The sequence below is a fragment of the Ambystoma mexicanum genome, chromosome 8, assembly GCF_040938575.1.
Source record: "Ambystoma mexicanum isolate Mex_15411 chromosome 8, UKY_AmexF1_1, whole genome shotgun sequence".
NCBI lineage: Eukaryota > Metazoa > Chordata > Amphibia > Caudata > Ambystomatidae > Ambystoma > Ambystoma mexicanum.
Window position 1 is genome coordinate 353,213,667 of NC_090929.1, and position 22,929 is coordinate 353,236,595.

Consider the following 22,929-nt stretch of genomic DNA (forward strand, 5'->3'; position numbering starts at 1 on the left):
TTGGAAGCATCAGTTTCGACCACGTATGGTAGTTCTGGTCGAGGATGCCGTAGAATTGGTGCTGTGGTAAATGCTTGTTTTAGCTCCTGGAAGGCTTTCTCTGCCTCTGCGAACCAATTAAATTGTTTATTTTTCCGTAGTGAAGTGATTGGGTGGACGATCCGGGAGGACCCGAGAATGAACCAGTGATAAAAGTTGCCGAACCAGAGTACACTCTGTACTCACTTTATGGATGTCGGTGAGGGCCAGTTAAGGATAGCGTCTACCTTGCGCGTGTCCATGCATATGCCTCGTGGTGTGCGAATAAAGCCGAGGAATTCTACCTCTGTCACGTGAAAGAAGCATTTCTCCAATTTGGCATATACTGGTGTTGCCGCAGTTTCTCCAAAACTACCCGGACATGGTTGACGTAGTCCTCTTTGGTGGTTGAATAGATAAGAATGTCATCAATATAGACAAGAGCGCAGAAGTCCAACAGTTTGCAGAGCACGTCATTAATTAAAAATTGGAAAGCACCCGGGGCATTACATAGTCCAAAGGGCATAACCTGATATTCATAAAGGCCAAATTTTGTGCGAAAGGCCGTCTTCCACTCGTCTCCTTTTTTTTACTCTTACTAGATGGTAGGCCCCTCGTAAGTCTAGTTTTGTATATATGAGTGTTTTTGACTTGATCCAAGAGCTTGTGGATAAGCGGTAACGGGTACCAGTTTTTTACTGTGATCTGGTTAAGTGCTCTGTAGTCAATGCAAGTTCTCAGGTCTCCCTCCTTTTTAGGCACAAAAAGAGGGGCGAGGATGCAGGGGACTTGGACGGACGAATGAAGCCATTTGCCATATACTGATCGAGGTAGGTTTTTAGATGCTGGTTTACCTGTTCTGTTAGGGCGTAAATCCAGCTGCAGGGAACTTGAGCTCCAGGTACCAGATCAATTTGGCAGTCATACGGTCTGTGCCGAGGTAGGGTGTTTGCTTGCTCTTTTTGAAAGACATCTTGGTAATCCAGGTGGTAGTCAACTGGTGAGGCCCAGTATGGTTTCTTTCTTTGAAGAACCTGGATTGCTAAGACCTTTTAATGAGAATCCCTTGCTATAACCGGTGTCCGCACAGTCTTGGGGAAAGGTCAGAACTTGTTTACGCCAGTCAATCCTGGGATTGTGGGTCTCCAGTCAGGGCATTCCCAATATCATCTGGAACTGAGGAGCACCGATGAGATCGAAGGTGATGTCCTCTTGGTGACCGTCCTGACACAGAAGCGTGACCTTCTCAGTGTAATGCGTCTCTGGGCCGGGTGATAGCTGAGATCCATCAACTGCTGTGATGTTTTCCGAAACCTGCTTCTGTCGGAGAAATCGGCCTATCCGGGTAGCCAGATCTTGGTCCATGGAATTTCCCAGAGCCCCACTGTCAATGTAAGCCTCCAAGGCATGTATTTTCGACTGTTGCTTGTGGTTTATCAGGAGCACAGGGATGACTAGATGTGAGGTCTGTATAGGTTCCTTTTCACTGCTCGAAAAGTGGACCCCTACGCTTGGCGGGTGTTGGAGTTTCCCCGAGTCCTGTTCTTCTTCTTCATCACCCTTGTCAGTTGCTCCAACTGCTTTCCTGGGTGGTTTCACCGGGCATTCTCGGAGATAGTGACCTGCCTTACCACAGTACAAACAAAGCTGCTGCTGTCTCCTTTACTCCCTTTCTGCCTTGGTGAGTGGGCTCCGCAAGCCTCCGATTTGCATTGGCTCGGAATGATCGTGTGATTTGGTTTGATTCTCACGGGGTCGCACGTAGACCGACCGCCCCTCGGCCTTGGCCTGATCCATCTTCCGATCCTGCAATCTGTGATCGAGATGCACTGTCAGGTCGATGTATTCAGCACATCTTTCCGGGGGATTTACTACTTGAGCTAATACGGCCTTAAGTTCCCCTCGCAAGCCTTTTTGGTAAAAGAGCGTAGTTCTTTTCTCCTCTGGCCAGTTAGTTTTTGCGATCAGACGATTGAAGGAAGTGATATATGTTAGTAAGTCTTGATTACCCTGTCGTAGTGATAACAGTTCATTGTCCAGAGCCCGCCCTTGAGTATGCCATGCACATAGTTTTATTTATTTATTTTAAAACATGTTATACATTTTTTTAACAACCAAACATACAAACAACAAAACTTAGCAATGCATGTCATACATTATTTGAATATTACGCTTCTCGTTATACTATGGCCGCTGCCTACCCTTTACCCTCTTTCCCTTAACTCAAGCCTACTCCATTCCACCTTCCGCCATTGTATCTTTTTGGGATGTTCCCTCTTCCGTCCCCTGGGAGGTATTGTCCTCGCTTAAACATATCTGGGTGGACCCGACCAATGTAGCCACTAATAGCTTCCAAGCCATCAATGTATCTGCCTCCTCCCCCCCGCCCCGCTACTGGCTGCACCAGTCCATACCACCATTTCGGTTTCGGCCCATTTCTTGAGGTCATTCCACCACACCTCTAACTTTGGCCTACCACATGCTTTCCAGCCCATAGCAATCCTACGCTTGGCCAGTATGTAAGCCAGTCCTTTGAGTTTGCTCACAAGCTTTAGCTTGCGTGGTCTGGGGAACCCCCCCCCCCCCAATATACATGCCCACACCGAATCCACATCCAGTGTAATCCCTTTTTCTGTCAAGCGGTGGGCTACTTCTTTCCAGAATGTACTAATTTCCAGGCATGTCCAGTACATATGGGTCATTTCCGCATTCACTTCTCCGCATTTGGGGCATGATTGTATTCCTGCATTTTTAAATCGGGCTATCCTCTGGGGGGTCATGTATGCTCTATGAGTTACGTATAGCTGGATTTGTTGCAACCTTGCATTTCTGGACACCTTCTTATGATATCGTTGAGCTCTCTCCCACAGCTTGTCATTCATACATTCTCCCACTCCCTCTTCCCACTCTCATCTTAACTGTGTTAGCTCTTTCCCCACCCTGCTCATCATTAGTTCATAAATTTGGGAGACCTTGTGCCCTCCCTCTGTAATATCATAGATTGTTTCAATGGTTGCATCTGGCTGGTCTTCCAGCACTATTTCAGACCACGTTTCTTTGACTCGTCGCACCAATCTAATATTTGTGATGCATTGCCCTTAATGTAGGCCTGTTTCCTCTACCTCTGGAGTTTGACTCTATCATGTGTCAAACTCCAGTAATTTCCCATCTTGCCATATGTCTCCCATTGTTGCAATGCCCACCGATTCCCAGTGCATGCGTATTATTTTACTCAGTTGCACGTCTGCTTCAGTCAGTGCTACTAGTGGTATTTGCGGGGAGCACGGGGTTGGGTTCTCCATGGCCCGGCAGGCTTTCCGCTACATCTACCATCCCATTTCCAACATTCTCGGGGCCCCCCTTTATCTTCAATTTAGTCAACCATATCCATTCTTTCAAGAAGAACGGGGAACACTCTGACCTCAGTAGTCTGGACTCCGCTGTTGGGTCTTCCGATAGCCATTTGACCACATATTGTAGCTGACTGGCCCAGTAATAAACCTCAAAATTGGGAGTTTTATGCCTCCTTTGTCATATGTGTTTTGTAATTTCCACAGGGCTATCCTATTTCTAGTGTTGTGCCAGATAAAGCCTCTGCATATGCTCTGGAGTTTGGCGAAAAATCGTTTCAGTATCATACATGGTATATTTCCAAAAAAGTGTATCAGCCTTGGTAATACAACCATTTTCTACAGGGCTGCCCTCCCCATCATGGCCAGAGGGAGCTTAGGCCAGAATCTTATGCTGTTTTCAATATTTGTTACAGCCTTTTCTGTGTTGTGTTTATGTTCGTCATCCACTGTGTGGTAGATATCTATGCCCAGGTATCGGAAAGCTATGGTCTCCCAGGGTATTTGTAGAATGGGTAATTGCTCCCACAGGATCCCTTTATATCTTCCCAGGGGGTATATGCACGATTTTTTAGGGTTGACTTTATTGCCTGAGAGCAACGCAAATCGCTCCATCACTTCTAGGATGTATTGCAAGTTTTCCTCCGGGTATCTTAAATATAACAGCATATCATCTGCAATATAACGATATTAGATGTGGCCCTCCATTCGTGCAGATCCCCACCTCTTTGTATTGTTGTCTGAGGTATATCGCTAAGTGCTCTAATGCAAGGATATATAACATTGGGGACCAAGGGCACCCCTGTCTGGTACTTCTGCTAAGTTGCCATCTCTCCAAGATAACCGCTCCAGTCTTTACCCTGGCTAGTGGTGAGCTATATAGCAGTTTAACCCATTTTAGATACTCAGGCCCTATACCATATTCCCGCAAGGCTGCTATCAGCCATGGCCATTTCACGAATCGAAGGCCTTCACTGCATCCAGTAAAACTATAGTGGCCTCTTGTGCTTCCCCTTCTGTTTGTTCTATAACCCAGTGAAGCCTCCTAAGATTATCTGATATATTTCTCTGTGGGACATATCCAGTTTGATCAGGATGTATAAGTTGGCTTATAACCCGTCTCAGTCTCCTGGCCAGCACTGCCGTGAGTATTTTGCCGTGCAAATAGTTTCTCCGTTTCACGCTGGAAACCTCTGAAGTCTCGAAGCAAAGGATCATCCTGGTTTACCAAGGGTATTGACCAGTCCGCTGCACTACCTCCCAAATATGAGAGTACAAATGCCAGTCTCGCTTGATCGTTGGGGAATGCCCCAGGTCTGCACAAGAAATGTAGGTGACATTGATTCATAAAGATGGCGTACTTATTCGGATCGCCTGTGAAGCGTTTTGGCGGGGCAAGGGGACCCACCTGTACTGGCGTGGGCTGTGGAGGCGCAGCAGGAGGGGCATACCCCGGCAGTGGGACCTGGCCTGCCTGTGCCTGGAGCATTTGCCTTGCTAGTTCATCTGTCCGCTCCCGGTTCACAATTAGATCCCTCCTTAGGGCATTGGTTTCCTGTCTTGAGGCATGAACTTCAGCCCATAACTCTCCCAGTAATCTGGCCAACTGGTCCGTTTGAGAAGTTTCCATAACGCCCAGGCAGAGATTCAAAGAGGCTTTGTGTTCTGTTATGCTCACCTGGTCTCTGCGGAGGCTTTGGAACATGGTTGCAGCCCTCACGGGGGTGAGGTCACTCGGGTCCGACTTCACCCTCTGTGCTTATGTGGTAACTGGTGGTAATAAGTGATACTGCTCGGGACTGCTCCTGCATGTAGAATAAGGGGCGTGTGTATGCCAGCTTGTGCGCCTGATCCCCTTCCAGACCCCTTCTCCCAAACCGTTGTACCCGTGGGATGCGCTGTCCCTGGAAAGCTCACCTGTTGATTAGTTTCGGCGAGCACTCCGTCCTACTGCTTCTAGCAGGGGTGCTTGTATGATCTGGACCGAGTTCCTTCACTGTTCCCTTGCACGTGGTAGTCCAGTCCTGCTGCGACTAAGCCACTATACTTCAGGTAAGTGTTCCTGTTTGCCTTTGTCTTTCCTCGTCTGTTTTTGTTGTATTGTAAAGTTTGTTGTCTTGTATTGCTGTCCGTTCCACTTTTGATGTTTGCTCTTTTGCTTTCTTCCCTTGCAGGTGATGTTGCCGGACCAGCAGAAGCTGCAGAGCTCGAGGCGGCAGCCAGAGGAAATGAGGAACGAAGCTGCAGCAGTACAGTAGCTGGTAAATTGTTAACTAAGGGAGCGCGCGGGGTTCAAATGCGGCGCAGCCCTAGGCCGGATGTTCTAACCTTGTCTTTCTTACTCTTCACAGGGTCCGAGTTTGTGGATACGGAGTGCAGTGCTGCGGCGTCGGGATCAAGATCACTGGATGTCAAGAGATGAGTCTGTAGATGAAGCGATGAAGCACCGGTTTCCTGGAGGTGAGTATGCAGGAGAACGCCTGGTTTCAAAGGTAAGTAAACTGGTCCAAGCGGCGGTGAGCGTCACATTGCACGCGAGTGCACAGTAACGCGAAGCACCTGCCTTAAGGATGGAGCAGCTTATATAGCTGAGCTTCTGAAGCCATGCCCACCAGGTTCAGCCTGCCTGCCACACCCTGCCACACCCGATGAGTCAGCACATGAAGACCAGGCCTAGGGAGCCACACCCGATGAGTCAGCAGATGAGGATGCTCTCTGGAATAAAGGCTTTCAGCTCCTGGAAAGTTCTTGTAAAATAAAAGCACTCCTGCACTGAAATAAAGTGTTCCTGCTCACATCTCTATATGAGCCTGGCGCCAAAGGCGCCAGGACTGACTCTAGCCAGGGCCCCTGTGTTAACGGGTCCCAAAGGGACATAAGTGAGTCAAGTGACCCATTGCCGCCATCACTAGATGGTGTGGTTTTTGTGTTGTTCTGGGGCCTGTGTCCATGACAAGAGCTTCTGAAAGTCGGATGCTCAATTTTCATCTTCGGGGGGGTCAAGGCCCGGGTATCAGGCATCCAAGGCCTCTATAGCAAATTGGATGGTTTCGGCCATCAAGGAGGCCTATGAGGGGCAGCACAAACCACTTCCAGCTAACATGCATGCCCACGCTGTTAGAGCCAAGGTAATGGCCGTCGTATTCAAGAGACAGGTTCTGTGGCAGGTCATCAGCAGGGCGGCTACCTGGACCACCCCTTCGGCTTTCCACAAGCATTACTGTTTGGACGCCAGCTTTAAGTCAGACGCGCCTTTCGGACAGGCGGTTCTAAGGAACTTGTTTTCTTAAGGAGGGTCACCTCTTCACCCTGGAGCTACATTCAGTTGTAATCGCCCATGCAGTATGGAGGAAAGGAGGCGGGGCATAGGAGTAATTAATAGTTACTCACTGTAGTGACTAACCCACTCCTAGTCCATAGTTCCCTTTCCTCCATACATTCCACCATCCTCCCCCTAATAATACTGGTGTCATTAGGCAATGTTAATATTGTGGACGTGTCAATGGGGACTAAGATGTGGCGCTGGTGGGCTGAGTAAGGGGAGCGCATGCTCCCAGGGCCGTGCCCCTGCGCGCCTCTAAATTTAAAGGTATCAGGTAATAATATCCCCATATATATGGTCGCCGTAAATAATATCGCTGGGAAAATGTTGTGGCGATATTATTTGGGTGACCATATATATGGGGGAAAAAATGTAAAAAAAAAAAATTCTAAAAAAAAGTTTGGGGGGTGCGGGGGTGGTCCCCCGCATGTTCCATGCTATGTCGCCACAAAAAATGGCCATTTTTTTCGGCAATATTTTTGATTGGTGAGATTTTTGTGGCGACATTATTACATGGAACCAATTTAAAGGGGGGGGGGGTTTCTGGTGAAAAATCATCCGTCTCCCGTCCCTAGCGAGGGACGCCCTGCAGTATGGAGGAAAGGGGACTATGGACTAGGAGTACCTTAGTCACTACGGTGAGTAACTATTAATTTCTCATTGCACCCACGTAGTCCAGCCAAATCTGTTACCTGCATATGCTACCTTTAGCGATAGCAACACCAATTAAATTACACTCACATCTCCACCTACTTAAGCAAGAACATCTAAAGATATCACATCTCAATCGACACTAGCTTAACCTTGCAACCTGGCTCATGAACTCCTAGAGTTTGGTCTCTTAGGTTTGCTTCCAAGATGCATAATTGTACCAGAGGAGGCTTGTAAGCCAAATACAAGATCCTGTTACTTGGAGAGGTATGTCATGTGCAGCGAATGTCACTACATCAATCCTCTGCAAGGTATATCAACAGTTGCATTCAAATATCTGTGTATCTATTGGATTCAGGGTGAGCATAGGACCCACTCTGTAAGCACTAGCAGCATACCCAACTCCACAGCAGAAAATCACATTGTGGAAGGTTCCAGTGGTAAATGCATTCATGGAGAGGTGAAGCGCATACACCCATTGATGTGTAGGCTAGCACTAACATGCGATCTACATAAACTCATGTTACCTCTGTTTGAACCACTACACAAATACTCAATAATCCAACTCACTGTATAGGTTGCTTTCTTAATCTCAATAATTTCATTATAAAAGGAGAGTAATTTGCCTTATCAGTGAGTGTGCCTTTCCTCACTTTACACAAAGTGGTGGTAATCTTCAGTGCACCTCAAAGTTTGTCAATGTTTCATGTTAATTAAACAATCGAATTGCCAGTATTTTTTCAAACAACTGTAATCAAATGTTGAAAAAGCCCTGCAGAAAGTGAATGTTCATGGGAATGGATGAAAAGATGGAATCTAAAAAGCTGAATGCACGTTTAGTGTGCATTCGGTTTAGTAGATTAGATCGAAGCCCATAATACCGAGCAGGGGACCAGGAATTTTGGGGGTGTCCCCCGCTCCACCAGTTCGTTATTGTGGGCTGCAGGGGTTGCGGGGTGTCCCCCGAATACATTAAAGGAAGTGTGGAGGACAAACGGGTAAAATCCCAAAAGATTGCATTACAAAATGCAGGCAAGTGTGCTCCGTAGTTTTGTAATTCGATCTTTTGGCATACTTTCTTTTAACGTACATCCAATGTTCACAGGTCGGTCAGGTTTTACATAGACAGGTCAAAGGAGATCAGAGACAAGTCAATTCTTTGTAACTTTCAGCATCATTCTAAGAGGCAACACAGCAAAGGAGGCACTGCTACATTGATTATGCACAGGAATGCTACAAATGAGCAAATAAACAATGGCCAGATATACCCAGAGCACACTCAACAATGGCAACAGGTGTGAATCCTGCTTTTCTAGCGAATGTCCCACTAGACTCCATATGCAAAGCAGCTATGTGGATATTATTGCATTGATACACAGACAAGAGCAGACCCTCAAGTTGGACTATCAGTTTTAAGGAATTTATTTTGCCATATGCTCAAATCACACCTTCCTCCTAGTGGGAACCTAACTACTTACTAGTCTATAAATGTGAGTATAAGCAGATTCCATGCTGCAGAATGATAATGTTACATTAATCAGATATCCGCAGACTTGCATGCACCCATCGCAACCTCCCCTCTCGACAGGGAATAATTAAAATTCAATAATTAATCTTTTATATAGCGCTTAATACCTGAAACCAGTCTCTGAGTGCGGCACCGGAATTCAAATCTTTGTTGCTCGGCATTGTCTTGCTTCCAAGATAAATGCTTTGCCCTTGAGCTATCCTCCTGGCTGAAGGGGAAGCAGAAGTACCCTTATCAGGCATGCTAATAAGACTATATAGAACGCTGAGCATGGCGGTGTCACATGTTTACATAAGTGCCTACCTATAAGTGATAAATGTGCATTGTGTGGATATTTCTACATGAATGTGACTTAAGTATGAAATGTTTCTAGCATAGAAAGATTTTAACAAAATGTATAATTGGTTTCTTTATAAAAGCACATAGACCCACAGCTGAAAATATTCAGAGGAGAGGGTGTATGCTTTAGGAGCATTGTAGGTAGCAGAAACACATCGTACATGGTTACTATTACAAGAATGTGCCTGTTGGTACCCAGACTAAAGCTCAGAAACAAAGGATAATACTCTGATCAATAGCGAGAAATACTAATATTGATAAGTACAATTTTCCATACAGAAACATGACCCCAGAAAGTCATCATTCATTGCGTTGATTTTATCTGGAAAGACACACAGCACAGGCAACAGTGTATTGCGACCTGTCTAGGTTATGTGATAGAATTTTTAATGCCAGATTTTCGGGCTGGTATTTCTACAATTTACTTTAAAAATGTATACTGCCCACCTCAGAACCCAGAGGATTATGGGTGCAACTAACACAAACGATGAAGAAAGACGTGTAACATAATGCTCAGCTAAAAGGAGGAGAGGGGGGGGTAAAGTTTCTGGGAAAAGCGGCTACTCATTATTGGAATCTCACACACGATTAGACACATGTATGTTGTTGAAATGGCCACCAGTGGACAGTGGCAAAACATAAGCCATGTAGCCTGTGATACTCCTGATTAGTTTTGAAGATTCTAAAGTAGGCTGTTGGTGAGGCAGGATGTTTGACCAAAGTGAGGGGGGACTCTTACAAGTCCCTTAATCAAAAGTGTGTTTCTATGGGTTTTTTTTGGCCTTCAACCTTGCCAAATCTTTGGATTATATTGGGTAGTTATTAGGGTTTGTTATAGCTTTTTGTCTTGAAAGCAAAAACAAAGACCAGGCCAGGTCACATTTGTTTTATTCTTAAATGTAGTTAATTATTGATGTTATGGTTCAAATTTTCAACGTGAAGGTCAAAGATTGTTTAATCACGACTTATCATTCTAAACATGGCTATTCTAAGCTTTAATGCGATAACTATCTAAATAAGCGAACACAACCCCACCCTAAATTCATTAAAGACCATCTGTCACTAGGTTAATTTATCCTGTGTTATAGATTAGTGAACATGGTGACGTTCGTGTCTTTGAATGTGAATACTGGGGTGCACACTGCAAAAGACAAAATATATAATTTCATTTTTATACATCCAAATAATCAGCTTTGATTAGGCTTGTTGGTGTGAAACATGCGTGAATGTATTCATAAAACAATTGATGTGTTGTACAGTTAAATTAACAGAAAACTTGAATCATAACATCAAGAATAAACTATACTTAGGAATAAACAAATGCTGCATTGCCTTTTTGCTTTGAAGATAAAATTGTATCATGAAAGCTACAATGTACCCAATGTATTCCAAACGTTTTGCGCAATAGAAGGCTAACACATATCCTCAAAAACATGGATAAACAGAATTTTCTAATTGATTCTTTACTTCCACGCATACCTTATGTATGATATCCATATCCCAGCACAGCTGTTCTTCTGCCACTAGCGTGCGCTGCTCAGCTCAGCATAGGGTCCATCCAATGCCTGCATGCTTCCCATGCCGGAAGTGACATTGGGATCAGTATAAGTAGCTGCGCCGTGCCCCATGACCTCCATTCCCGTTTTCTACGCACTCTGGTCTCTTATTGGGAATGTGCTCGTCGAGCAAAACCTAATTTTTGCCATACCGACTCTATCAAAGGCCTCTGGCTCCAAGCCCTGCACGGACTGTGTTAGACATATGTCTGTCTACGATCTGCACTGCTTAGGCTTGTACTGCCTGGGCGAGGACCACAACCCCCAGGATTGCAGATTGTGTCAGTCTATGCACCCAAAGGCCCTTGGAGAGTAGGAGGCAAAGTTATTCACCTTCCTACACAAGGAGACGGTTCCGCTGTCTCGTTTGAGGTCACGCGGCAAAGATCGTTGTTCTGAAGACTGAACAGCCCCATGCGTACATGAGAAGAAGAAGAAACACTGTAAGAGATTGCGCTCGCCGAGTGAGGCCTCATCACCACACTTCTTCCTCCTTCATGAAAAAAAACCACCGCTCCAAGAGTTCTGCGGATTGTACGGCGCAGATATCCTTTCCAATGCAATCCTCCACGAAGGTGGAATGGGAAAGCTTTCACCTGAAGATGGTGGACATCTTTGGCCAGGTGTTAGGCAGAAACCTGTGCAGTTCCCTTAGGTACCACTGCAAAAGATTTAAGACTACAGGTGTTTGGCAGTAAACCCACTTGGTAGCAGTCTGTACCACACAGATTCACTTGGTAGCTGTGGCTGAGCAGTCAGACTTCCCTCAAGAAGAGTTAGGCAGTATGCAGAGTATACACAATAGGTACAGAGACACAGTAGCACAAACAAACACTGACCAGAGCCTTGGTGTAAAAGTATATAATTATTTATTTAAAGACACACTTGGGATTTACACTAGCAAAAAACGAGGTAAGTAAATTCAGCACACAGTCACTATCATATATATACAACCCTATTCACTTATTAGACAAGTCTTAGTGAGAAACACCACTTATTTTCAGACAGAGGTGAGCGCTTAACATAAGATGACACTCTAATAAGTTATAAAGAAAGGGAGGGAAAAAGGCAGAGTTAAGGAAGCACACAAGTTTCAATACTTTTAAATTAAAAAGGACCACAGTAAGGCAGGACAGGCAGAGTTCTACTGGAGAGCCAGGAAGTCAATTGCAAGGCCCACTCTTGGAGAGAGCAAGCAGAAGGGGTCCAGGTTCACACAGTGGGGTTATGCCCAAAGAGTCTTGTAGATAGTTCGCACAAAAAGGATGAAATTAAAGTCAGGAAAAGTTGCTAGGTTGTCCCAGGCTAGCCCAGGTTAGAAAGTTGAGGCTTTACTGTCACCCCAAACGACCTTTCGCAAGGGAAGCCAGGCGGGACACAGTACCTTAAGTGTGAAGGAAGCTCCAGCGGAGGCAGTTGTTCCTGGCAGCAGGTGCAAGTCAGCGTTTCGTCCAGAGGAAGAAGAGGTCTCGCCGTGGAGGAAAGATGAAGGTCGTTGCACTGCCAGGGAAGAAACCAGCCGCGGAGTTCTTCGGTTAAAAGGTACTAGCCTTCTCTTCGCGGTAGTGGTAAACCGTGGTATTCCGGTTGCCGGGGTGCTTGGCACGGGCAAGGCGGCCACGAGATGCTCAAGGAAGGTGAAAAGAAGGCAAAACTGGTTATCCCCACCAGTCAAAGGAAGGAGACTCTCCGGACTGGAGATCTCCTCTGTCGTCGGGAAAAGTGGTGAGACGGTTCAGCAGGGCTCCACCGGTGGTGTCATCGTTGCAGGTCGGCTCAGCTTCTCCCTCCTCGGATTCTTAGGTCCTGTGGCGACTTCTGAAGTTCCAGTCCCCAAAGCCCTGCTTTTATGCAGCACACCCTTATTCACTCAGCCTAGCTGTCAATCAAACACCGGCTCACCACTTGGGCCAATCACACAAGAGTGCGACTTGAGTTACCAAGGTAACTCAGTCCAGGGTGCCTAAACCCCCTCCCACACTCCCTGTGGTACCCAGACAGAGTGGCACCACTTTTGGAGGCTTCTGTGGAGAAGCCCGCCAAAAAGTGGAACAAAGGGCTCGACTTGGGTTGGAGTCACAGAAGAGAACACAAACGCCATTTTTTAATCGAGTTCTGGCAAAAAATACCAACCGGTGAATTAATATTAAATAAATAAACCAGCGGTATGTTCGAGGTTTAAGAATTAAATAATTAAAGTTGGTAGCCTCGAACAATGGGAAAATCCCATAGAGAGATATTCGCGGTCGAATATAAAAAGTAGTATCCAATGGCACCAGCCAAAACTCGATCAGGGGGGAAGGAGACGTGCCCCCTCGAACAACAGACCCCGGGGCAATCGAATTGCCCCAACCAGTACGTCCACAATATGATGGTTTGTACTGGTTTCTGTTCATAATTTGGGACTAGTAAAGCCAATGGTGACTTTACATGCCCTGGGAGACAGTAGTCAGTCCCAGGGTATGGAGTCTATGTTGGGGGGTCGCTGCGACACCCCTGGGTTACGGCACGGAGGGTGCTGTGTAACCCACATCAAAAACACATGAGACCCTATGGAGTAAAAGACCCCATAGCCCATAAAACACATTGAAAGATAAAGGCACACCTCAAATCATGTCGAAGAGTGGGAGTAAAAGAGTCTCACTCTTAGCAGGAGAAAAAAATAAACCCCAAAAATCCAGCAAAGCTGCTGGGGGACTCACTAGGTTTGGGAAATTAGCCTTTACAGAGAATTCTCCCTAACACCAGGCACTAGCGGTACTGATACTTGTGCCCCGTATCGCAGGCAGGGGCGCCGCTGGCTTCAGCCTCTGTGCCGAATGGGCCCACTGTGTCTTCTGTGACCGGCAGGGTGCCCTCGAGGGTCCATCCCTGTGCAACTCCAACTCCGGATCTGAGCCTCTCTGAAGTTGGGGCCGTCAGGCTCTGGTGGTGACATCATCTTCAACATTGTCGGCGCCCAGGACAGCACCGTAGACCCAACGGTTGCACAGGATTTTACCCTGCTTACCAGAGGTGCGCCTTAATGTAAAAAATTTGTGACATTTGTCGAGGAGGGTGAGCCTGTCCTTTTTGGTCTAGAACCAAACATGGGTCCTAGAGAAGAGAGGGAATTCCCAGAAGTGTTCCATGGGGCTGATGAGGTTTTAGACCTGGTTTCCAACCTGCAAGGAGTCAGTGGTTTGGATACCTCCCTGGAGTTAGACATTCTGCCACCCCCTACTCCAGACAGACCTCAGGCTGCTTTCCAGCACCAGGTGGCAAAGGTAGCAGATACCTTGGGTCTTTCGGCGCCATCTAGTTCCAGAGTGCACTATGAGCTCTGTGACATTCTGGATGATGCCTTGAAGACGGAGACCCTACTGCCTTTCAACGTGGTGGTTGAAGCTCCTGTGATGGCAGTGTGGCAGAAGCCTGCATCTGTGACCCCAGCGGACAGAGAGATGGCAAGGAATCACAGGCCTGCGCCTTTGGACCCGGCCTTACTCTCTGCCCACGGCTCGCCTGAAAGCTTGATTGTGCAGGCATCAAAAGCGAGCCTGAAGACCTCTACCTTCCTAGATGCGTGGGACAAGAATGTGTTTGCGTCAGGAAGTCTGTCACTGCGTTCCGTGAATGTGTCTTCCACCATGGCAATGTTTTCTTTTGGCCTCTGGTCTGCTGTAGCTGGTGCAGCTGAGCATGTCCCAGAAGAGAAGATGAGGGATGGTTTTCTATCCCTAGTCTCTGATGGTAAGGAGCCAGCGGAGCAGATGCTGCAATCCGGCCTAGACACTGCAGCCTGCATGGGCAGATTCGTGGCTATTGCCACTCTGGTTAAGCACCATTCTTGTCAGGGTTTGTGCCCAAAGTGCGGACAAGGTTGCTTGATATGCCGTTTGACAGTCCAAACTTTTTTCCAGTCAAGTCAGACGATGCCCTTCAGAAGGTTCAGTCATCAAAAGCTACAGCCAAGTCTTTGGGACTCGCAGTCCTGCAGCCGACCACACAATCCTCCTCACAAGGCAGGGTTTTTTGCCCCGGTCCATTGTTCACCCAGTGGGGCTGTAGTCGAACTACCCCGGACAAGGAAGACAGTTCGCAAGGGGTAGAGGAAGAAGTGCTCAGAGAGGTGGAATCGCAGGGGCCGCTGTCCCCTCTGCCCCAGGGTGCAAAACCTCAGTGACGGGCTCCAACACCCGTCGGTAGAGGGTGGAGGCTATCCTTGTTCGGCAGGGTGTGATCAGATAACACTACCGTTGCTTGGGCCCTGCAGGTCATCAATCAGGGGAATTGCTTCCCTTTTCTACAACGCCCACCGGACCACTGTGCTCACCCTGCCCCCCTTTCTCCAGTCCCTGTCCTTCTAGAGGAGCATTGTCATCTTCTGCCAAAGAACGTTATCGTACTAGTTCCGAGCTCAGAACTAGGGAGGTACTCCACCTACTTTCTGATGCCCAAGAAGGACGGAGGCTTGCGCCCCATTCTGGATTTGCGGCTACTGAATTTGTTCCTTTGCAAAGACAAAGCCATGATGGTCACTCAGGCCCGGTTTCCTGCAAACCCTCAATCTGTGGGATTGTTTGGTTTTCCCTGGCCTTCAGGATGCTTACTCCAATGTGCTGATTCATCTAAAGCACAGGAAGTACCTGAGGTACATGGAAGGCCAACAATATTACCAATTTAAGGTCCTGCCATTCGATCTTTCGTCGGGTTTTCACCAAACTACTGGCAGTGGTATCGGCTTGACTCAGGAGAGAGGGCATTAATGTGTTTCCCTACCTGGCTCACTGGAGTTAGATTCAGAACATATGCTATGTACATGCATCTTTCACACAGTTTTGGCTTTTCCCTAAACTTCAAAAAGTCTCAGGTTCATCGGAGCAGTCTTGGACAATCGCCTGGGCACCTGAGGATCGAGTGGCAAACATTTTTCAGATGGTCTATGTCTGCAGTCGCAGACACGAGTCCAGGCCTGTGCCTTTTGGGCCTCATGGCCTCCTGCTTCCTAGAGGATACAGTGGCAAGGCTGTGCATGAGATCGCTTTAGTGGCTTCTTCATTGCCAATGGTCGCAGTTTCAGAGCCAGACGTCAAACCTTCTGGAGGTCTCAAGTCGAGTGGCCCTGGATCTTGTCTGGTAGGCCAAGCAGGACAACCTGCTCAAGAGCTCGTTTTTTCATCAACCTTGGCTAGTGGTGACGTGGTCACTGACACATCCCTGATAGGCTTGGGTGCTCACTTGTTAGATCGTACATGATCGGCCTGTGTTCTCCCGCAGAGTCTCGGGAACACATCAACTTGCTGGAGCTGAGAGTGATTCGGCCGGCCCTGGTTACTTTCCTCCCCGCTGCACAACACAAGACTGTGCTGATCCTGACGGACAACACAGTGGCCATTCACTACCTCAGCAATTGAGGTGAGGTGGGGTGGAGTCCTTGCAGATGCAGGAAGTTCTGGAGGAGATCTTCCCTCTTTGGGGAACTCCTCAAGAGGACATGTTCACTTCCAGTGTCAACAGGATGTGTGAGTTGTTCTGCTCCCGGGAATTTCCTCAACAGGGAGCTTTAGGGGACGCCTTGACGGTCAGGTGGACTTTTGACCTCCTTTATGCATTCCTGCCTATCCCTGTCATCACGCTGATCCTCAGGAGACTACGTCTTTTTGGAACCACGCTGATCCTGATCGCCCCAGACTGGGCCCGGAGAACGTGGTATCCAGAACTGTTGGACATGTCCGTCTGCCCTCCCTGGCGCCTTCCGAGGAGAGTAGACTTGCTCTCCCAGTCGGAGGGCGTGGGTCCTCCACCCGAACCTCAGCAACCTGAACCTTCTTGCATGTCTACTGAGAGGCTGAGATACAAGGAGTGGGACTTGCTGGACGACATCCTCGATGTGCTCCTTTCAGCTCTGAGGGCCCACTACTAAATCTGTTTATGCCTATAGGTGGGGTACATTTTCGCTGTGGTGCCGGGAGAGGGACCTGGATCCTCTATCCTGTCCTCTGTCCCCTGTGTTAGTTTCTGCTTTCCTTGGCCCAAGCGGGCACTTTAAAGGGTTACCTTGTCACTATTTCTGTGTTCAAGAGGTCCCTGGAACAGGGCTCTCTTTTCACAATCCCCACTGTTACGCAGTTCTTGCAGGGTTTGAGTAACCAGTTTCCCCCCTGCCAGTTTGTGGTTCCGGCGTGGGATTTGAACTTAGTTTTGACATTTCTAATGGGCGCTCCGTTTGAGCCCTTCATCCATGTTCTTAGGTTGATCACACTGATGGTGATTTTCCTGGTTGCTATCAAGTCCGCGAGATGGGTGAGTGAGCTCCAGGCGTTGTCTATTTTACCTCCTCATTTGTTTTTTTTTCGAATGAGACCCTCCTTTCTGCCAAAGGTGGTCTCGGAATTCCATCTCTCTCAGACGGTACATCTTCCTGTGTTCTCCTCCCCCCCCACCTCACCCTTCCAAGGCAGAGGAATGATTTCATCGACTGGACCCAGTATGGGCCCTTAAGGTCTATGTCTCCTCTACTAGAGAGACTAGAAAAGATTAACAGCTTTTTGTTAGCTTCGCTGGTGCTTGTGCTGGCAGGGTTGTGACCAAACAGACCCTTTCTAGGTGGATCATTCTCTGCATTTCAGAATGCTACGATCTGGCCGGGAAGGATGTGCCTGAGGGTCTCGGAGCTCATTCTACCAGAGGAGTGGCCACCATATCTGCCCTGCAGAAGGAAGTCCCTGTCCTGGACATCTGCCAGGCTGTGACATGGGCTTCTTTGCACACATTTGCTATGCATTATTGCTTGGATTCCCTTGCGGGTCAGGATGCCCGCTTTGGATGGCAGTCCTCCAGAGTTTTTCTGGTTTAAGTGGCAGCCTGGCTTCTTCCCCCTCCAGATTAGGTGCTGCTTTGGGAGTCTTATCACAGTCTATCCGTGTCAGGAAAGAATCCATTAGAAGAACAAATTACTTACCTCTCTGTAAATGTTCTTTCTGATGGATGTTCCTGCCACAGTTCCTCATCACCCTCCTTACCTGCCCCGCTTGTTGGAAGCTAGTATACCATCGATTCTACGGTACTTAAGCGTCAGAGTGCTATGGAAAAAGGGTGGAACTGAGGTCATGGTGCGTGACCCAGCTACTTATACTGATCCCAACGTCACTTTGGGCACGGGAAGGCGTTTCATTAATCCGACGTGGAGCCATGCGGCGCGCCATGGCAGCGGAAGAGGTTCCGAAGAACAGCTGCGCTGGGATATGGATATCATAGATGAGGAATCTGTGGCAGGAACATCCATTAGAAACAACATTACCGAGAGGTAAGTCATTTGTTCATCTAGGAAGTGCTGGCCCAGCTTAGTTGCCAATAAAAAGCATGATTCTAGGATGCCGGTTATAGTACTTGTTTTCTCATTCCTAAATGTCCAAGATAATTCTCCACAAAGCTAGTAATCCTGTTTATTATATAATTTCGGACATCCATCTTTCTTCTTCTTGTAGCTTGACCGAGATGGACCAGAGGTTTCAGCAAATTCTGGGTTGGCAACAGCTGGATCAGAAACAAGCAATAAGCCAAATATTAAAGGAGGTAAGGTGGGAACATTTGGTTTAAAATGACAGGAAACACGTATTCATGGTAGTCCTGTATTAAGTGATTATGCAGTGCACGTTAATGCCACTACACAACTTTAAGAAGCCACTCTTATTGTAAACCATGGTGCACCTGTGGTCACACCATCATGGCAGTTTGTACAGTTCAGTCAATAAACCTTATCTTTGAGGATCATTTTAACTTTATGATCCAGGCTAGGGTCCCCAGGTAAAAGAAATGCATCTGTAGCTAGTTGTGGCGACTAGATTAGTATTTCTTTTATAACTTATTTTTTATCTCGAGCAGTAAACAATCTATGGCACTGTTGGGATCAGGCAATATCACCTTACCAAATACCAGACACATTTTGATATTAAACAAAAGTAGGCATGTAGGCCCAAGATTACAGTTGCAATCTGAGTAGAGGAGTGACATAGCTCAAAAAATACATTGTTGAAGAGGATCAGGAACACAATTATTTTACCAAATGAAGCCCTCATTTGAACCCATGTTCCTCTTGGCATTAACAAATTCATCCTCTTCAGAAGCATTTTCTTAAATGCTTAGATCTTCCACATGTCCTTTTGTCAACAAATCAAAGGAATCCACAAACACTAAGGGGGGTCATTTTATTGAATACAGTAATTGCGTGCAGGGGATCACCTACACTTTTGTGTTTCTGTTCCCCTGCATGCAACTTTCAACACTTTCAATGTGGAGTGTAAAAGTAAAGAGTAAAGCAAGGCAAAACTGCTTTTCTGATGGATTTCTTCCGCCTACAGATTCCTCATCTGATATCCCATTCCACTGCACAGCTATTCTTTCGAAACTTTTCCGCCGCCACGGGGCACAATGCTGATCCGCATTGGTTCCATCTGCTGCCTCTATGCACCCAGCGCCGGATATGACATTGGGCCAGTATATATTGCGAGGCCGCGTCCTGTGAACTTGACAGTCCATTCCCCCCGAAGGCCCTACAGGAACTGGCGTAGAAGGGTGAAGCAATGCAGTTTCATTCAAGGTTGCGCAGATCTGCATTCCGCAGAGAGTTCGCCCCCCTCGAGGACAAGAAGAGGACGCACCGTTAGTGATCCCTCTCCCCAAGCAGATCCTTGCACCAGCATTTTTCATCCTTGTCTAAAAAGATAACCCACTGCTTCAGGGAATCTCCAGAGGAATGGGAACAGTTTCTCCTGAAGATTGTTGACTTCTCCAGCATGGGATCTGGCATTGATTCACATGCTCATGAATATTCCCCGTCGTCAGGCTGGGAATCCTCGGTAAAAGAAAAAAGTGTTTAACTTTCACTTTAAAACTGTATTTCTCCTCTAGACCATTCACTGTCCTCTGGGTCATAATGCCCCCATCCAATGACAGTCCTCTCCCTAAGCTCTACCCTTGGTGGCCATCTTCAGATATTTACCACACGCTTCAGTGTTGGGAGTCCCACGTTGCTCTCCAAGCTATTTTTGTGCATTTTCAAGTTTTTTCCATGGAAAATTGGCTAAATTGACCAATTTTGACTTATTGCTTCAATCAAAGGTCAGCTAATGGCGGCGGGGATCTGCTGTCGGCGAAGATCTTAATGCACCACAGATCGTCCATCGAAGTTTCGAGACGGCCCGGATTTGGGCCTACTTCGCGCATACCTAGCATGTCCGAGGAGAAGGAGAAAAGGAGCCTCTTCAAACTCTGCGCGAAGTGTGGATTAAGGAAGGTATTCGTAGAAGATGGACATCATAAATGCTTATATTGCCTGCATCCGGACCACGATGAGGAGGGATGCGAGGTGTGTCATGGTTTCTCAAAGAAAAGCAAGAAAAGACTGCTACAGCAGGCTGGAAGCATGGCTTAAATCGAGCAAGGCCCCTGACTCGGCCTCCTGGCAGGGTCAAGCCTCACAAATGACCGGCCGGTCCAAGGAGCGAACTCCCTCTGGGAGGAGGTTGAGATTCTTTGAGGATGCCCCGCCCACAGGGGACCAAGAGAAGGCCCAGCTACACGACTCAAGTTCCGCTGAGTTCGCCGCTGATGCCGGGTCCCAAGTCGGGCAGAGCATGATCGCCATCACCGTCAGTATCTGCAGTGAGCCTGCTGACTAAGGGGGCCTCTTCTAAGAGAAAGTCCCTAACCCCGTCCCAACTCCCTTTATCAGTGGACAAACCAACAAGGGAGAAGTCCGGGGAGGACCCTTCAAAACTAATTAAGACCTCTCAGCCTTCCAAGTCTTCTGATTCGACGTCGGCCATGTCGACGAGGGCCTCAACGACCGCATTGTCGACAAAGTCGACAACTTCCACCACGACAGCATTGAAGGAGAGCAAGTCTGTGAAGGTGGGGCCTACAGTGGCCACCCCACGTGTGTCCTTCCCCCTGAGGCGTGATGCCCCAACAGCAACAAAGGCAGCAACAAAGACAGCAGGCACCCCGAGAATGGGAAAAGGCCCTGTGACTGCATCGGCCCAGAAGCCTCCGTAGAAAAAGAGAGGAAGACAAGGCCCGAAGGAACCTCTGCAGATGTGGTCCTATGTACTGCTCCAGAAAATCTGGTGCAGATTTAATCAAGCTCTGATGACTGCAGCAATGATTTGCCTGATGACTACTATACAGACCACAAAGGAGGAGAATCTGAGCGCAGTGAGCCTAGGTCCCCTGCGCGCAAAAGGAGGCGTGTCAGTCCGGACCCTACACCATTGACTCCTTTCACCCCTCAACAAAGGGACGTGCCGCTGGATATTCTGATGACTCTACACACACTGGTCACAGAGATCCTGCAGAGGATGCCCCCTACACGGGGGGCCTGCGCCACCACAGAACCCTCTGAGGTTGAGCCCTCCTCGTCGGAAGAGAAAGTTTAAAGGGGAGCTGGTTCTTGGCATCACCCGACCCCTCTGCCACCTCCGCCGCGTCGTGACCTGACTCCACCCGGAGCTCCGGCTCCGCACACAGACACAGCAACTACGGCTAAAGGCACCGATGAGGAAGACGACTTTGTTACAGCTGATGGGGAAACACCACAAACGGACGAGCGCCGCAAGGCATCCCCGCCGGATGAAGTTGGATCCTTTCATTCCAGGGCCTCAGAACTGTTTCAGTTAGTACCTGAAGAAACTAAGAAAGAAGGGTTCCTGTACCAGCGGTGCGATTCTTGAAGAAAGACTGTCATGTCCGTTCCTTTCCTGTATGATATCTGGGAGGAGGGCCTAGTGCTGATGAACAAGAGTACGGCCCCACCCAAGCATGACCGACTGGAGAAAAAATACAGGGTACCAGATTCTGCCACCAGATGCTTAAGATCTCAACCTTTGCCCGACTCAATGGTCTCGGCCGCAGCCAGGAAGCGTTTGACATACCCATCGTTGGCAGCCATTGTGCCTCCGGACCAGGAGGGGAAGAAGCTGGACGCAATGAGCAAAATAATAATCTATACAGCAGCCACCACCATCAGGGTGGCTAATGCCCTAGACATTTTGTCCCGGTATGACCGGGAACTGTGGTATAAGCTGTGACCTATTCTAGACTTCTTGCCCGAGGACGAGAAGGTCGAGGCACCGGAACTCTTTCAGGAGGGTGAGGTGGCTTCAGACCACACCATTACAGTGGCGCAGACGCAGCATTCCGCCAGACGGAGAACGGTGTGTCCTTCGTCGACAAGGGTGGTTGAAAGCCACAAACTTCCGCCAAGACGTTCAGGGAAAGGTGCTGGATATGCTGTTCAACAGGGAAAACCTCTTCGGCAAGGCTGTTGACAAGTGTTTGCAAGCCATAAAGACTGAAACAGAGATGGCGTGCTTCCTGGGAACCCTGCAACAATATCGGCTGGTGTCCTTTCGTTAATCTTGAAGAAAGCCCAGCAGATCCTCCAAGGGATATACTACCCTGTACCGACAGCCTTCGCGCTCCTCCACTCAAGAAGCAGACAGGGGTCAGGCTTACATCAGCAGAGGACAGCGTCGGCGCCGCCCATAGGGCAGGGTCCCTAGCCCCAAGCAAGCTTGAACCAGCCGTGGCCTCGGTCCCCTAATTATGCACCCTAGTGTGAGGCCGGCTTGCAAAGTTTGTCAGCGCGTGGAAGAAGATCACCACCGACAGATGGGTACTGGATGCTCTCGAACAGGGGCACACCTTGGAGTTCCAACACAGGTGTCATGTGTCCTCGTATCCCACCAGTGCCTCGACTGGAACAACACGGGCCACAGCTTCTTCAAAAGATGTGTGCCATGTTACGGAAGGGGACGATAGAACACATTCCTCAGCACCTCCGGGGCTCCGGAGTATATTCCTGATACTTTCTGGTTCAAAAGAAAATGGGGTTGGCGGCCAATCCTGGATCTGCGTCGTCTCAACAAGTACTTGAAGTCCCAGAAGTACCGGATGGTCACGTTACAACACATGCTCGGCCAGCTGGAGGAAGGGGATTGCTTGACGTTGTTGGATCTTTCCACATCCCCATTCACAAGAAGCACTGCAATTTCCAATGATTTGTGGTTCAGGGGCGGCATTACCAATTCAAGGCTCCTCCCTTTGGCTCTGAGGGTCTTTACAAAGTGCTCGGCCCAGATGGCAGCGCACCTTTGTCTGCAGGACATCCATGTGTAACCTTAC

General features: G+C 48.1%; 1 protein-coding gene across 3 annotated transcripts in view; it reads left to right on the plus strand.

The window, feature by feature from the left end:
* Positions 1 to 22,929, plus strand: part of LRSAM1 (leucine rich repeat and sterile alpha motif containing 1) — a 3,131,994-nt gene that overhangs the window by 2,549,920 nt on the left and 559,145 nt on the right. For all 3 annotated transcript variants that reach the window (XM_069609805.1, XM_069609807.1, XM_069609806.1), the window contains one exon: positions 18,234 to 18,321. In XM_069609805.1, the coding sequence (XP_069465906.1) occupies positions 18,234 to 18,321 (88 nt within the window). The remainder of the gene's footprint in view (positions 1 to 18,233; positions 18,322 to 22,929) is intronic.